The sequence below is a fragment of the Hypomesus transpacificus genome, chromosome 12 (assembly GCF_021917145.1).
Source record: "Hypomesus transpacificus isolate Combined female chromosome 12, fHypTra1, whole genome shotgun sequence".
NCBI classification, from domain to species: Eukaryota; Metazoa; Chordata; class Actinopteri; order Osmeriformes; family Osmeridae; genus Hypomesus; species Hypomesus transpacificus.
The window spans coordinates 6,322,681-6,339,200 of NC_061071.1; the positions used below are offsets into that span (position 1 = coordinate 6,322,681).

The 16,520-nt window shown below is 51.4% G+C and overlaps 4 protein-coding genes across 11 annotated transcripts; 2 read left to right on the forward strand and 2 right to left on the reverse strand.

Moving 5' to 3' along the window:
* The first annotated feature begins 3,947 nt into the window (after positions 1-3,947).
* On the forward strand, positions 3,948-7,262 carry cryzl1 (crystallin, zeta (quinone reductase)-like 1). 2 transcript variants are annotated; one of them, XM_047030611.1, is made up of 13 exons: positions 3,948-4,704; positions 4,836-4,913; positions 5,055-5,127; positions 5,216-5,260; positions 5,357-5,425; positions 5,509-5,642; positions 5,792-5,903; positions 6,135-6,155; positions 6,373-6,471; positions 6,556-6,665; positions 6,778-6,883; positions 7,000-7,045; positions 7,163-7,262. In XM_047030611.1, exons 1-13 carry the CDS (start codon positions 4,639-4,641, stop codon positions 7,260-7,262), a joined length of 1,059 nt encoding a protein of 352 aa, XP_046886567.1. In that variant the 5' UTR covers positions 3,948-4,638. The 2 variants fall into 2 exon arrangements, with proteins under 2 accessions (XP_046886567.1, XP_046886568.1); XM_047030612.1 differs by lacking the exon at positions 6,135-6,155.
* Positions 7,263-7,271: 9 nt separating this feature from the next.
* setd4 (SET domain containing 4) lies at positions 7,272-11,272 on the reverse strand. Of its 5 annotated transcripts, none has more exons than XM_047030582.1 (12): positions 11,195-11,272; positions 11,022-11,103; positions 10,820-10,951; positions 10,648-10,685; positions 10,480-10,568; positions 9,367-9,603; positions 9,092-9,284; positions 8,831-9,005; positions 8,610-8,694; positions 8,336-8,416; positions 8,090-8,213; positions 7,272-7,796 (listed from the first exon to the last, which is right to left on the reverse strand). In XM_047030582.1, the coding sequence occupies exons 2-12, from the start codon at positions 11,092-11,094 to the stop codon at positions 7,653-7,655; spliced, it is 1,371 nt and encodes a 456-aa protein (XP_046886538.1). In that variant the 5' UTR covers positions 11,095-11,103; positions 11,195-11,272; the 3' UTR covers positions 7,272-7,652. The 5 variants fall into 5 exon arrangements, 4 of the variants coding, with proteins under 4 accessions (XP_046886538.1, XP_046886541.1, XP_046886539.1 ...); XM_047030585.1 differs by having other exon boundaries at positions 10,820-10,915; positions 11,195-11,270; XM_047030583.1 differs by having other exon boundaries at positions 11,181-11,251.
* cbr1 (carbonyl reductase 1) lies at positions 11,266-13,259 on the forward strand. 3 transcript variants are annotated; one of them, XM_047030628.1, is made up of 6 exons: positions 11,266-11,355; positions 11,659-11,946; positions 12,045-12,152; positions 12,263-12,471; positions 12,781-13,055; positions 13,130-13,259. In XM_047030628.1, exons 2-5 carry the CDS (start codon positions 11,667-11,669, stop codon positions 13,006-13,008), a joined length of 825 nt encoding a protein of 274 aa, XP_046886584.1. In that variant the 5' UTR covers positions 11,266-11,355; positions 11,659-11,666; the 3' UTR covers positions 13,009-13,055; positions 13,130-13,259. The 3 variants fall into 3 exon arrangements, with proteins under 3 accessions (XP_046886584.1, XP_046886585.1, XP_046886582.1); XM_047030629.1 differs by having other exon boundaries at positions 12,781-13,028; positions 13,107-13,259; XM_047030626.1 differs by having other exon boundaries at positions 12,781-13,259.
* A 97-nt stretch (positions 13,260-13,356) lies between these two features.
* On the reverse strand, positions 13,357-16,276 carry LOC124474462 (gap junction alpha-5 protein-like). Its single transcript, XM_047030617.1, is given in 3 exon segments — positions 13,357-14,328; positions 14,330-14,926; positions 15,897-16,276. Coding segments are annotated over 2 exon segments (1,020 nt in total). The 5' UTR covers positions 14,680-14,926; positions 15,897-16,276; the 3' UTR covers positions 13,357-13,658.
* Between the last annotated feature and the right edge of the window lie 244 nt (positions 16,277-16,520).

Here is a 16,520-nt window from a genome sequence, read left to right on the forward strand (position 1 = left end):
GATAGAGGGAGAGGAAACGTAAGGCATCTAGAAATAAGCAGGGGAACTTCGATAAAGAGAGAGTTGGAAGAGATAGTGAGGGTGAGAAGGGGAACTTGGAGAAAAGAGACAGAGGTGGAGTGTCTCACCATATTTGGGCGAGGATGGGTGCGGGCAGACCTGACTGGAGGAAGAAATTCCTTGCCTGGTCGCCTGGGAGACATAGTGAAACAGGATGTGACATCATTCGGACTTTGAACCCCACCCTTAACTGCCAAGACACGCAGTTTCACTTCTCCGCCGGGGCTGGAAATGAGGATGTGTGAAGGTGTGTGTGTGTGTGAGTCAGTCAGATTACCAGTGATGTATCCTGCAGGGGTTGGGGTGAGGCTGTGGAACTGCTGGTCATGTTTGGATCTCTCATCCACTGAGATCGCCCAGGCATCCAGACTCCCTGGAGAACACACACACACAGGCTGGAGACACTGGGGTCTTATAGAGCATGCGCACGTATGCACGCACACACAGCCAGGCGCACACGCGCCCACACACTTACCTCCGAAGGCAGTGGGAAACTGAGCCATGATTCAGTCAGTCAACTGCAGCTGAGCTGCAACACCTTGGGGAACACAGAGACTGGTGTTACACTGGTGTGTTAGCGCCTGTGAGTGTGTGTGAGAGAGAGGGTGTGCATCAGGTCATCTGGTAATGATCAGTTCTGGCCTCGTGCAAGTCCAGCCTAGGGGCGAACAGAGAAAGAGAGAAGAGGGAGAGAGGGAGAGAGAAAGTTAGAGAGAGAGAGAGAGAGAGAGAGACACAGAGACAGAGACAGACACAGACACAGACACAGACACAGACACAGACACAGAGACAGACACAGAGACAGAGACAGAGACAGAGACAGAGACAGAGACAGAGACAGAGACAGAGAGAGAGAGAGAGAGAGAGAGAGAGAGAGAGAGAGAGAGAGAGAGAGAGAGAGAGAGGAGGAGGTCCCCCCCCCAGCTGTGTGAATGTGAGTGGGAGGCCAGCCATCGTGTGTATGTGAGGGAGGTATTTTAATCAAGTCCAGATCCCAGGGTGGGTGGAGCCACATCATCGTCATGGATACACGTTTACAGCCCATCATTCCGTGCGGCAGGAAGTCATGCGACAGGAAAGCATAAATGGACTAATCAGAGAATATCATTGGCTGTACACACACACACACACACGCACACACACACACACACAGTATGAGGAGACAGAAGAGACATGACTCACTCTCCCTTCTCCGGACTCATTCACATCACAGCTCCCTGCTGAAGCACACACACACACACATCTCGCTTTCCCGCGCACACACACTAAGACCCCCTGCACGCCTTCACACACACACTCAATACACCCTGCTCTCTCCCTCACACACACACACACACAAGACACACTGCTCTGTCCCTCACACACACAAAAACACACAATACACACTGCTCTCTCCCTCACACACACTCAATACACCCTGTTCTCCCTCACACACTCACGCCGGGTAACAGAGGGTCTGTTTTGTTCCTGTGACCTACTTTAGCTCCTTCACACTTTGATGCTAATGAGACTCCTTCCCCTCCTCTTCCCCTCTCTCCTTCTCCCCCTCCTCCCCTCTCTGTCCTTCACCTCCTCCTCCCCTCTCTCTCTCCCCTTCTCCTCCTCCTCGCCTCTTTCTCTCTCTCCTCCTCCTCCTCCTCGCCTCTCTCTCTCTTTCTCCTACCCACTCTCTCCTCTTGTCCCCTGTCCACCCCTACTTCCGCTCTCATCTCCTCTGCCCCCTACCCCCCCCCCCCTCCTCTCCTCTCCCCCCCAACCCCCCATCTCATCTCCTCTCTATTTCATGCACCACTTCTCTCTTTGTGTTGTTCCTAACCGAGCAGGGAGTATTGTCTGGTTCTGCATACCAGCCCTGGGAAAACCACACAAACACAAACACCTTGTCCTGGCATTTACTCAACAACCTTCACAGGCTATGCGGTTGATAACGAGAGCTGAAGTCGTTACGTCACATCCAAGGGCACTGATGGATGCCAGCTCTTCTGGTTCATTCTTTCTGTGGAGAGACCTTTCTGAGCACTGACGCCTGAATGCTGCCTGTAGAACACATTGGTTCTGCTGAGCTAGCTGCTAGTCGGCATCCTAATCTCTTGTTTTTCTCTGTGGTAAAGACCTGTATTCCTCTATAGCGGGACCGTTGCTTCTACGGGGGGGGTCAAAATAAGACATGAAGGACTGGTAGAGCAGTCAGATGGATAATGCAGGACCTAACTCTGTGTGTGTGTGTGTGTGTGTGTGTGTGTGAGATAGTTGGATTAGACAGTAAAAATTAGAAGCTACAGGATGATGCTGCTCCAAAGTGTATCTGTGTTTGTGTGGGGCCTGGTAGCAGATGTGTGTGTGTGTGTGTGTGTGTCCCCTCCCCCCATAATCTTAGCTGCTGAGGGGACAAGGGGGTGGGCTATGTAGCTAGCCTCTAACCCTCTGAGTCTGACTGATATGATAAGCCTGTGTTCGGCAACACTCACACAAAAGCGATTTGATATGAGGAACAACGGATCCGTATCTCAGTGTGTGTGAGACAGGGGTGTGTGTGTGTGTTTGTGTGCGAGTGTGTGCGAGTGTGTCGTTTACAGTCCAGCAGGTCTTTTGGGGTCAACAGCACCGGGCTGTCAGCTGGTAATAATAGTTCTCTACTTCACATGTCCGTATCACCTCCACACACACACACACACCAGCCTACAGTCAGTTTAAATCTACACCTCAAGTACCCAGAACCCCTGTCCTCTCCTTTCCCTCTCTCCTCTCCTCCCTTTTGGTAGATACAATGTCAACACAAGGTTGGCCTTGCCATAGTGACCCTGCAGGCTGGAACGCAACCATGACATTGACACTGCTGCATCCACACACACACACACACACACACACGCACACACACGTCAGCCCTGTAAGCCTGGAATGAGGGTCAGCTAAGAGGTTCACGTAGAAATGTAAAACAGATTATGAGGTGGGTTGGCGGGGACTGCGCATTCTCTTACTAAAGTATACACCACTGTTACCCACTCCTCCTCCCCTCTCCTGCACACACAGCTGTCAAAACAGCATCATCTCCTCTCTCCCCACACAGTTAACTTATCCAGTATTTGTGGAACCTGCTTTAAGTTATCGTATACGGCATCGGACTTTACGGTTGTCAGCTGCTAAGACTGTTGACATTAAATAGCGAGCCAACCAAGATACAATAGATGTTACCCAAGGTTGTATTTCAATCACTTACTCAAGCTTCCTGCAGGAAATGTTCTCTTAAGTCCAACCAGTCAGCATATCCTGGGGATACCACGTTAGTTGACTAACTGACCACAATTGTCCGTCGACAGAATTCAACCTAGAGTCAGCACCGCACCACCAGCCACAATCAATCAGTATAAATACAAACTGTGTATCGAGCTTATCAGTCTCCGCTACTACCATATTACGTTGACAAGTGGTTATACTTCACGTTAGTCAACCACCATAAATCGGTTTAGCTATGTTGCTTGCTAGCTCGGTAGCAGATATTCCTAGTACTACCAGTTAATCGCTAGCATTCCTGACGCTGGTTTGCCTCAAACCAGCATCTATCATTGAACTATCATTGCGGCAAGATAATAAGATACCTTCACATAAGGTTGGTTGATTACGAAATAATGCACTGTAGATGAATGAAATGCATCTGCCTCGTTAGGTAGCTACACAAGCCATATCAGCTATCGCAAAGGGTGCTGATCGATCAGCAGTGAAACGCCGAGATTCTTGCCCGTCTTGTGTGTGTCAATCCCCCTCTGCCCTCCCCGACCGTCCTGGACCGCCACCACCAGCAGTCTAGCGACGCTAGCCGCGGATGATACGTAAGCTAGACAGCTACAAGACATTCTTTCACATTGTCCTCTATTTCACAGTTTCCTTACCTCATAGTTGTTTTTCCATGCTTTGATAAGTAATAATATATACTGCTGTGTGTTACAGAGCACATAAAATTGAGTAAATTGTCCAATGCTTGTCGATTTTCTGGAATATTTGTCCAGTAATTCCTGTCTCCCCTCCACCAAGGGCCTGCCGCTCGGCTACGCAAATTGGAAAATGGGGTAATAGCGCGAGATGTCGACTGTTGTGAGGTTGACCAGCATTAGCCAATCAGCTAACACGGTCGTGTGATGGACACGATATTGGGCAAATCATAAAACGTTTGGAAGTATGAAAAATTGTTCTATTGGCTTGAGACGAACCCCTATTTGTGATTGACAAGATTTTCGGTGAACATGATGACAGGAGTGGCAAAAAGACAGACACCAAATGACCAATCAACAATATCAGGGAACTCTCGCATAGATGCAGTTCATCCAGCCTTTTCGGTGTTTATGACATCCTGTTCACATGATTTAAGCTAGTAACATGGCTATGTATCCGTTCGAGTTGAGTTTAGTGGGAAGATTGGCACTGGGAAGCTAGAATAGCTGATGCGAGTCGCCTTTTCTTACCTATGATATTGCCCATTGTGCAGGGGTGTGTACTTGCCGGTTATCAGCGACTAGCTAGAATTGTTGGTAAACAGCTTTGCGAGAGTAAGCATCCATACAGGATCACAACAGCTCTGTCGCCATGAAGGGGCTGTACTGCAAACCGGGGCAGACCACCGCCGACCATAAATTTGTTATACAGGAAACGGTACGTTTCAGGTAACTTACAGTATGACACCTAGAGCTTCTCTCGACTATGTAGGTCTACAAATGTAAGTGGCATTGTTCTTCATAGTTACTGTGGTGTGTGTGTGTGTGTCCTGCGGTCCTGTCTGACAGGCTGTACCCACCGTGCTGGACAGTCACCAAGTCAAGGTGCAGGTCAAAGCATGCGCACTCAGCCCCATAAATGTAAAGGTAGGTCATACATGTTATAGCTGTGTTATAAGAGTGTTTTAACGATGTACGGGTGGCGTGAATGTGGTTATTAATGATAAGAGATGTGTTGTAGGTGGTGGTATAACTGTATCATAGAGTAATAACAGCTCTCTCTGCCAGTTGATGGAGGAGATGATCATCCAGAGAGATGTGTGTCCGGTTGGCAGGGAGGTGGTGGGCATCATCCTTCAAGGTATCATAGTAACAGTTTCCACAGTAGCAATGTGATGTGGTGCCCCATAGCATCAGTCACCATAGTAACCATGTCGGTGTTTCTGCAGTGGGTTCCAAGGTGACCTTTTTTCATCCAGGCGATGAGGTTGTGGGTGAGTCACAATGCTCGTAGTCACAAAAACCGCAGCGTTACTTGCGTCGAAACAGTGTGACGGTCACTGTGGTGACTAAGCAGAGTCTGGTTGCAGGGATCCTGCCATTGGACACGGAGATGTCCGGTCTGAGTGAGGTGATTGTCATGGACGAGTATCATCTGGGTATGGATAACACACTCACAGCTGGTTTCCAGGGTGTGTTGACGGTGTGCTAAAGTGTGTGTGTGTGTGTGTCGGTCCTCCAGTGCAGAAGCCAGAGAAGGTGAGCTGGGTGGAGGCGGCGGGGGTCATACACGACGGCGTGCGAGCGTACACGGCTCTGCACACCTTCGCCCGCGTGGCGGCCGGACACACCCTGCTGGTCCTGGATGCAGCCTCGGTACGTAGCCGTGGCGACCGTCGCCAATGAAACTCCTATCTGAGGCTTCACCTACGGGTGCCAGGTAGGCAGAGCTAGCTCTACCTCAAACCTCTGGGGGGTTCTAAGCGTGTGTGTGTTCTAAGCGCGTGTGTGTGTGTATGTTCCAGGCATGTGGCGTTTTGGCCGTGCAGCTGGCTCACTCCCATGGTGTGCGAGTCCTGGCATCTGCCCACTCTGCTGAAGACCAGGCCTTCCTGGAGCAGCTCCGGCCCAGCGTGGGTGAGGAGGGGGCAGGGGTGAGGGCGGTCAGGCCTCCCTGGAGCAACTCTGCCCCAGTGTGAGCGAGGAAGGGGGAGGAGGGGGAGATCCTATAAGTTACCCTATATTCTAACCATAAACCTAACTTTATAATGTTATCAACCTTAAACCCCTTAGTAGCCCTACGCCCTCGCTTACGCTAGTATTTTATCTTAACTCCCTGTCTCTGCTCTCCTCTGCCTCATCTTCTAGGGGTGCAGGAGTCACTCGTAGGTCAGTCTGTGTCTGTCTGCTGTCTACTTTGCCTACCTGCCTGTCTGTTTTGCCTGCCTATCTGTCTGTTTTGCTTGTCTGCCTGCCGGTCTAGGTGATTTGAGTGTTTCCATGTGAAGCCAGGGTAAAAAGTGTGTGTGTGTGTCCAGGCAAGGTGATAAGTGTGTGTGTGTGTTTCCTGGGAGGATGATAGGAGTGTGTGTGTTTGTGTGTCCAGCCAGGGTGATAGGAGTGTGGAACAGCCAGGTGGACTTGATTGAGGTGTGTATGGAGGAAACAGGAGGGCTGGGTGTCGACATCATCATCGATTCTGGAGGTAAACAACAGAGGCTGGCCTCCCTGTATATGTGTGTGTTTGTGACTGTTGGCGGGGGTGGTTATGATTTTGTGTCTCCTGCAGTACGGCTTCAGGAGGAGACAGATTCCAGGAGGCTCCTCCCACACAAACATGACATCATCACCCTGCTTGGGGTCGGAGGTCACTGGGTGACCTCAGAGGACAACCTGCAGGTAGACATGCACAATGCACATACACCCCGCCCCCCTACACACCACACACACAATCAAACCTCACTCACACACACCAACACCACACGCACAATCTGTCCTTCTCTTTCCCCAGCTTGACCCCCCCGACAGCCGAATGCTCTTCCTCAAGGCCGCCTCCCTCTCCTTCCTCAACCAGGAAGTGTGGACCTCCTCCAGCGCGCGCCAGGGCCGCTACCTTCGTATCCTTTAACCCCCCTCCCCAATTACAGGCCAGCTTTCAGGTTCTGTTTATCTTGTTGAAAACTGTCCTCAGGGTCATTTGAAGCTGTTACCTTAGCGATTGGCTGTCCAATAGATATCATGAGGAACATTGTAGAGAAACTGTCCACTGGAACCCTCAGGTACTCGCCAACTCAAGCAGATTTCAATACTTTATTGTAAAATACATGTCGCATATAAAACTACCTATGCTGGATGTAAGTTAAACAACACAGAGTAAACTCTGTGTGTTTGTGTAGACCCCAGTTGGAGGAGCCTGTCCCTTTGTATGAAGCTACCGTCTCCATGGAGATGGTTCAGCGTGGCCAGATGAGGAAGAGGCTAGTGGTTCAGCTGTGATGAGACTCCAAGTCCCATCAGTCCTCTGGGGGACAGACACTTCCTGGTTGTGTTTCAGTATTCCCTCATCTGTCATTTCTCCCCACATCCACATCAGCCAACATCTATCTTTTGATTGACAGCAACAGCCATCGTGTTGGTGGCTAATAAAGTTTTTCCTTGTTTGTATAAAATGTGTGGTGTCTGTTTGTTCAGCAGCCTGGTGTAAACGCAGGCCCAGGCCAGATCTGAGATCTGTACCCACACAGTCTGAAGGAAGCAGGCACTGCAATCTGCCCTGATCAAGGACTGCATAGTTCTTCTCAAGACCCATGTTTTTCAGGTGCATGGAGAGGACACTTGTGATTAGACAGGCAGCGATAATGTTGACCTATCAGGGACATCTATTCTTCACTCAGCCTGGCTGTGCGCCGGGAGCCTCCGCAACACATCTAAGGAACGACCCAGAATGCCTTGCTCCTCTTGACGTAATTGAGCCACCACCTCCAACTGCTCCCTCAGAACCTGGTCACACTGCTTTCTCAGCCTGGAGATCTACACACACACACACACAGGACACAAATACATTACATTTAGCAGGCGCTCTTATCCACAGCGACTTACAGTAAGTACAGGGACATTCCCCCCGAGGCAAGTAGGGTGAAGTGCCTTGCCCAAGGACACAATTTGTCGTTTGGCCCAGCCGGGAATCGAACCAACAACCTTCCGATCAATAGCCCTACTATTAGTATTACTAACCGCTCAGCCATCTGACACCCCAGTCAGAACGTGCTGCACGTTTACGGCCAGGGTTATCAGGGCAGCGCTGTCAGGGTTATCAGGGGTACCTGGTCCAGGACGGTGGTGGTGTCCTGCAGCAGCAGCTGGCAGGTGTGAGCAGCCATGAGGACGTTCAGCTGCTCCGTTTCCTCACTCACTGCTGCCCCCTGCAGGACGCTCTTCCACTGGGGGCTGGAGAACACACGACTCACACACATGCAGACGCCACATCCCTTTTTCTGTCCCAAATCTCTGAATTTAAACTGGTGTTTCTGTTTAGAATAGTGTGTGTGTGTGTCTGTGACAAGTCTTACTAGTGTTCGGGTCTCAGTGACAGTAGTCTTAGGACAGTCATTAGTCTCCAGGACGGCCCGTCAACGCCAAAGGTCAGATTTCTGATGGAGGGAGAGAGGAATGGTGAGGTCATCCTACACTATAGCGTAGCTTAGTGTACAGTTACTGAATGTGCTGTGGTGTTGAATAGCTTAGCATAGCATCAAGAAGCGTAGCTTGGTGTAACATTGTGTGTAGAACGGTGCAATGTGGCACAGCTTAGCGTACATGCATTGACCAAGTTTTGCATCTTACTGTAGTAAGTCATGTTGTTTGAGGAAGAGCAACTTCTGTTCCAGCTGGCCTCTGCCTTCAGCACTAACACACTTTTGCAGGAGCCCTGGAATACACACATAGACACACACACACACATCGTATTACACACCAGGATACATACAAAGTAGAGGGAATAAGCTGAGGGTTGTTTGAGAGTAACCCAGGATAAGTGCTGTTGCTTGGTGACCTTCCTCTCCCACCTTCCTCCACGTAAACCACTCCATGGGGGTTGTCGGGGGCGACAAAGCCATACTCCAGCAGCAGACGCTGGTTGTCATGTGGACCGTAGCATATGAAGGCCTGTTGGAACTTGTGGCAGCCTTGAAGGATGTGCACCTCATAACATTTGGACACCTCGTTGAAACACGCTTGCACCTACACAAACACACACAGCGTCTTTAGTTGCTCAACTTGTCTTCATTTTGTGCACATTTTGCCAGACCTGTGTGTCTCTGTCTGACCTGTGTGTCAGGGCGGTGGTTGAGGAGGTCTAGGTATGGCGCCAAGGCATAGACATCTTCTTGTCTGGACAGGGAGGGGTTGTAAGGATGCTTCTTGTAGACGGTACGGGTGTTGACGCTACACCAGGCCCAGAGCACAGCCTCCAGAGAGAACACCTCCTCCACACAGCAAACCAACAGGGGCTGCAAGAACCTAAACCAGACCAATCATAGTCAAGCACAGGCGGAACATTACCACCAGCAGCCAATCAAAAACACTCAGTGTCCTTTCTCACCTGAAGAAGGCCAATGAGGAGGCATGGAGCTCCTGGACTTCCTGTTTCTGCTGTAGGGCCCGCTCCCTCACTCCACTCGGCAGAAGGCTGATGACCTCATCAGAGAAGTAGGCGGGACATGTGTAGGAAGTGGGTAGGACTTTTATGTAGGGCATCCAATCAGCATCTTCTCCCAGGTGTCTCTCACATATGAGGAAGGTACACAGGGCCAGCAGAGGAGACACTGGCGGCTGCCACCTGACACACACACACACACACACAGTGGTGGAATCAACTCCACACCTCCATCAGAGACACGGACTGTCTCTCCACCTTCAAGAGAAGGCTCAAGACGCACTTGTTCCGGGAGTACAATGGTACTTAGGAATGGTTTGCTGAACCCAACGCTAGTTTCCTCAAGGTTCACAATGACTCTTGCTTAGACTGTTGCTCTTGTTGGTTAGTGGTAGCTGATTTAAACTGTTGTATTCTTTTTTAGTTAATCCTATTTTTATTGCTTTCCTACAGGTACACCTGCATTTAGAGATTAATGTTGTGTAATTTTAACTTGTTTAACTACATGCTCTTATGGTTTCTTCCCTTTAGCACTATTTTTTGGTTGTTCACAATATGTACTTCTTGTTTTTGACTACCCGCAATGCTGTGGGGCTATCTTGTTGTTATTATCAGTGACCTATGCACTTTGTGAAGCTCTCTCTTGGAAGTCGCTTTGGATAAAAGCGTCTGCTAAATGAATAAATGTAAATGTAAATGTGTACCTATTGATGTACTGTGTGTGTGTGTGTGTGTGTATGTGTGTGTGTGTGTGTGTGTGATCCTTGTTGATGTACTGCGTGTACGCACCTATTGTTGTACTGTGTGTGTGTTTGTGTGTGTGTACCTCTTGTTGTACTGTGTTGTGTATGTTTGTGTGCGTGTACTTATTAATGTACTTTGTGTGTACCTATGGTTGTACTGTGTGTGTGTACCCATTGTTGTCTTGTGTGTGTATGTGTGTGTGTGTGTGTGTACCTCTTGATGTACAGTGTTGTTCATGTTTGTGTGCGTGTACTTATTAATGTACTGTGTGTGTGTACCTATTGTTGTATTGTGTATGTGTGTGTGTTTGTGTACCTCTTGATGTACTGCCCCAGGTAGCTTTTTAAAACGGTAGAAGTGGTCAACAGACAAGACTCCGGTAAGGAGATGAGTAGTTCACCTGGCTGGACGCACACACACATAGCTGTTAGACATGGGAGACACACACACACACACCCAGAGAGGGTTTAATGTTGTACTGACCTGGAGAGCCGTCAGGCTGAGCAGACCTCTCCCCGTATCTGATGGGAAAAGCAGGCCAAGGTCAAAAGGTTACAGAGCATGTAAACTACATGCTATACCACCCAATACTGCTCTAACTACCTGAATAGCGTAGGTAGTGTGTACTACCTAGGGGCACTAGGATGGATACTACCTGAGAAGTGTGCTGGGAGCAGCAGTCGTGAGCTGAAGCCTCGCTTCTGCAGCCACCTCCTCAGACACACAAACGGAGGCTCATGAGACAACGTCACTGTCACAAACGAAAACACACAAACACGTCTCAGACCTGAAACACAGACAGACTTCCTTATTGTCCAGTAAGCTGAATGGTCAGTAAGCGATGGTAGGAAGACTACCTGACTGGACAGCTGCTACTCCCTCTCGTTTCCTTCTCTTCCTCCTCGCTCTCCTGCCGCTCCGCTGCGCCATCAGCCGTCACTGTGGCATGAATACATAGCTATAGTACACATGTGAACGCGTACAGTTGCCTATAGATTATAACGTATTGCACCTACAAACAATGTATTACCAACAGCACGCTGTTCGTAACTGGTCACATGGCGTGTTTGTTTTTCCGCGTCTGCGCATTGCTGCTACGGAAGCCTACATAGGAACAACGCCCGTGCAGATTCACACTGTCTGTGGTGCAGGCGTTTGATCATAAACATCACGTTAAGATCGACCTGAAAAGTAAGTTATTATTAATCTGTGTGTCAGATGTGTTTACAATAAATAACATTCTATATGAATAATAATTGTATCGTAGCCTTTGGTATACAGTGCGAGTCATTATTTTAACCGTAGCCTGTGTGTTGCCTATATGCTGTTGTATAGAGTTTGCTAATTTAGCGAGTTAGATAACTTTGCACTTGATGTATGTTCGGCTCACAGAAACATTCTTATATTATTAGCGGGCTAGCTAATATAAAATAACATTGGTCGACTAGTGTTGTAATCGGTATCTCGAGCTAACCTGTTCGGTAACACTTGCAGAACGGGATATGCCAAGAGTTGCTCTCGTGACAGGATCCAACAAGGGGATCGGTTTCGCTATCGTAAAAGCGCTCTGCAAACAGTTCAATGGGGAAGTCTTTATTAGCGCAAGAGATGTCGGCCGGGGGACAGCGGCTGTGGAGAGTTTGAAGGCGGAGGGTCTGAATCCGCTGTTCCAGCAACTTGACATTAACGACCACTCAAGCGTGTGCGCGGCCCGGGATTTCTTCCAGCAGGAGTACGGCGGTCTCGACGTCCTCGTGAACAATGCAGGAATCGCGTTTAAAAGTAACATCACCTCAACGCGAATTCTGCTAAACATGACAGTATGTCGGCTATGGTATGTGGAGTGGAAGTTAACTTAAGCTGTGTGTTTGTGTCCACAGTGGCTGACACCACTCCGTTTGGTACCCAGGCCGAGGTCACACTTCAGACCAACTTCTTTGCCACCAGAGACATGTGTAACGAGTTTCTGCCCATCATCAAACCAGGAGGTAGACACACTCACATGAACACATACACACACTCCCTTAACACAGTGCCCTGGTTCTGGAGGCTGGAGTCCAGGTCAGGGTTCATCTGTGTGTGTGTTTGTGTGTGTCAGGCAGGGTGGTGAACGTGTCCAGCGGTATGGGCTCCGTTGCTCTGGGCCGCTGTAGCCCCGCCCTCCAGGCCCGTTTCCGTAGTACCGAGATCACGGAGGAGGAGCTAGTGTCTCTGATGCAGCGCTTCGTGGATGAGGCGCAGGCAGGAAGCCACGCCCAGGGGGGCTGGCCCAACACGGCGTACGGCGTCTCCAAGACCGGCCTTACAGTGAGTCAGCAAATGTATACACACACACCGCACCTCTGTGTAGGGGGGTCAGATGGCTGAGCGGTTAGGGAATCGGGCTATTAATCAGAAGGTTGTCGGTTCGATTCCCGGCTGGGAAAAAATGACGTTGTGTCCTTGGGCAAGGCACTTCACCCTACTTACCTCGGGGGGAATGTCCCTGTACTTACTGTAAACCGCTCTGGATTAGAGAGTCTGCTAAATGACTACATGTAATGTACATGTAATGTAATATAGGTGACTGTAAGGTAGTCCACAGTAGATACAGTTGTGTGTGTGTGTATGTGTTAGGTGCTGTCAAGGATCCAGGCTAGTCGACTCTCCCAGGAGAGACCAGGTGACCAGATCCTGCTGAACGCCTGCTGTCCAGGCTGGGTCCGAACCGACATGGCGGGACCCAACGCCACCAAGTCACCTGACGAGGGTGCCGTCACTCCCTGCTACCTCGCTCTGCTGCCCGCCGGGGACACACAACCTCACGGGGAGTTCCTGTCTGAGATGACCGTGCAGCCCTGGTGACCAGGAGGCCAGCCTGCTTCGTGTGTGTGTGTGTGTGTGTGTGTGTGTGTGTGTGTGTGTGTGTGTGTGTGTGTGTGTGTGTGTGTGTGTGTGTGTGTGTGTGTGTGTGTGTGTGTGTGTGAGCTTCCTTCCCGGCTTTAACCATGTCAATTTTTCTGCCTGTAATCTTGATTTGTATTCATGGACTCTGTGTCAGTTGCCCTGTGTGCCTGAGCTGGACCACCAATAAAAAGCCTCTGGCCATGGAATTACAATTTTGTCTGTCTTTCTGTCTGTCTGTCTGAGGAAACAATGAATGAATCAATGAAGGAGCAGCATTAGGAGGAGGAAGGAGAGAGAGATCAGTTTTCACAGTTTTCTATTTTCAAAAGTGCAGCGTTTACAGAACTGCGATCCTCATGACAACAGTTTGATATGATCATATCAGACAGACTTGAAACGGGTAATATGCACGTGAGATAAACTATACACGTAAAACAAGGAACATTTTCTTCAGATAAATACATGCTGATTGACTGGTAGATGTGAGAGCAGGGCTCTCACGAACAGACGTTGACTCCTCCTGCTGGTCAAGGTAGGGAACAGCAGGGATACAAGTCTGTATACAAGGTGCGTGTGTGTGTCTGTATACAAGACGTGTGTGTGTGTGTCTACACAGCCAGGTCGTCAGATCGGGCACGGCTGCTTGTGCCGCTGGTCTTGCTGAGCCGGCGATTGTCCTTCAGGAAGTTGCTGTCAGCCAGAGGGGCGGGGCCAGGGGCGCTGGGGGCGGAGCTCTGCGTGTAGGCCAGGGACAGGAAGTCGTGCTGCCGCTCGGCGGCCATGTTGGCAGAGTTCTGCTGGTGCGCCAGGCGGAGGGGACAGGGAGGGCAGCTGGGAGGGGCGGGGCCCACGCACAGGCTGAAGTCTGGGGGCGGGGTGCACGGCGGGGCCGGGGGCGGGACCCGGGCCTGGGCCTTGCGGAGGCGGAGCCTGACGCATCCGCGCCAGGCCAGGTGGTAGAGCTCGGCGGCCGACAGCAGCAGCGACACGGCAGACACGGCCATCATGAAGACGATGAACACGTTCTTCTCGGTGGGGCGCGACACGTAGCAGTTGACGGGGTGGGGGCAGGGCCAGGCCCGGCACACGTACAGCGCCCGCAGGAACACGCCGTACAGGAAGTACTGCACCAGCACGAAGAGCACCTCCATGACGGTGCGGATCAGGATGCTGAGCACGTAGGTCTGGAGCAGGGCGCCCCGGAGACGTACGCGGCCCGAGGCCTCCACGCGCTCCCCCTTCTCCCCCCCTTCCCCTCCTCCTCCTCCGCCGGCCCCCCCCCCCCTGGTCCTCCCTCTCGCCCCCCCGGCGGCGCTTCTCCTCGCTGCGCACCGTGTGCATGGCGTGGCCCATGTAGATGAGCGACGGCGTGGACACGAACACGATCTGCAGCACCCAGTAGCGGATGTGCGCGATGGGGAACGCCTGGTCGTAGCACACGTTCTCGCAGCCCGGCTGCTCCGTGTCGCAGGTGAAGTCCTCCTGCTCGTCCCCCCAGGACGACTCGGCCGCCGTGCCCAGGACCAGGATCCGGAAGATGAAGAGCACCGACAGCCACACCTTCCCCACCACCGTCGAGTGCTCCTGCACCTCCTCCAGGAAGTTCCCCAGGAGGCTCCAGTCAGCCATCGCGCCTCACGCTCGCTACTACGCGCCTCACGCTCGCTACTACGCGCCTCACGCTCGCTACTACGCGCCTCACGCTCGCTACTACGCGCCTCACGCACGCTACTACACGCCTCTCGAGCACCACGCGCACACCTAACTCGCGCTGGACACACCTGTCACACACTGGACACGGCAAACACACGGCAAACACGCTGGACACGCCCTGCTTGTCTGGACACGCCCTGCTTGTCTGGACACCCTGTGGATGCTGCGAGAAAAAGCACAGAGATCAGACAGACATCAGAACATGGCCCGTGTGAAATGAGCTGGGTGGGGGGAAGGTGGGGGGAAGGGCCTAGTCGCTATATTATTGTCCTGTAGTGGGTATTAATAGTTCTAGTTGGTAGGGTGTGTGTGTGTGGGGGGGGAGAGAGTTCCGCAGAACAGGTCAGCAATAGACATGCTCCCACAGCCTCCTTCTCTAGGAAACTAGCTGAAGTCTGGGGGGGGGGGTGATGAAGGAGGGTGGGTGAGGGGGGGAGGGGGGGGGGGGGGGGGAGGAAGTCAACAGAAACAAACAGGCCAGGCTGCTTATCACCCCCACATCCCCCCACCCAGTCCCAGCAGAGCCTGGGAACCAGAGGGCTGGGGAGACGGAGGCTCAGACTGATGCTATTCCTGAACACTGAGAACACTGCTGCCAGAATGGAGGGAGAGAGAGAGGGAGGGGAGAGAGAGAGAGAGAGAGAGAGAGAGAGAGAGAGAGAGAGAGAGAGGGAGGGAGAGAGAAGAAAGTGGGTGAGAAAGAGAGAGAGAGGGGGCATGGTTAGGATTGAACAGGCAAGCCCTGGTAAGTTCCTCTCTTCTTTTCTCTTTTCTTACTCAACCTCTTCTCCTCTCTTCCCCTCACTCCTCTCCTCCACTCCCACTCCTCTCTTTTTCCTATCCTTTTTCTCACTCTCCCTCTCTCTCTTACCCTCCCTCTCTTCTTTCACTCTCTCTCCCTCTCTTGTTTCGCTCTCCCTCTCTCGGCCTCCCTCTCTCCTTCCCTTTCTTCTTTCTCGCCCCCTGTCTCGATTCTCTCTCTTTCTCTCCTCTCTTCTGTCTCTTTTCTCCAGAAGGTCTAATGAAAGGTCTGGAGCTGCTAGATGAACTCTAAATCAGGAGAACGACAGTTAGGATGTACTGAGACAAAGTAAAGACCACACGCACACACACACACACACATACCTACATACCTGTGGCCAGCTGTAGAGGTCAGGCAGAGATGGATGTTCTTCTGTCTCCTGCACAAAGGTTGAGCGTCAGGATGAGTCTTCTCTCTCTCTGTCGATCCTCCTAGGGGGGGGTTCTCTGGAGCGTTGGGAGAGACACGTCTTAAGACCAACAGGCGACTCCGGTCTCACTCACACCTCCACTGTTGTACCCGTTTGAATTTGTCACAACTCTCTCTTTTCCTCTCGGTCTTTTCTTCTAGTCTTATTCCTTGGACAGTGGACGTCTTCACTGCGACACGGACAGACGGACGGACGCAGCAGTAAAGAAGGACAGTCTTCCGCACAGGGCACTGGCAGAGTGACTGGAATCATGTTCCCCCCCCCAGCCTCACAGCGCTCCTTCTCCCCCTCCTCCCTCCCTCTCTCTCTCTCCCTCCCTCCCTCCCTCATGCCCTGTGTCGCCTCCGCGGTTCCAGCAGGGGCATCTACAGGGGAAGTCCGACTCAAAGGGAAAACAATGGCAATTCTCCCCTCTACTGCTAAACTTCCATTTGAACTCCAGACCGCTGGAAACACACACACACGTTTGACTGACTTTGCCAGTAACTAACTGGCTGTGTCTAACCCGCTGACTGCAACAAGGCA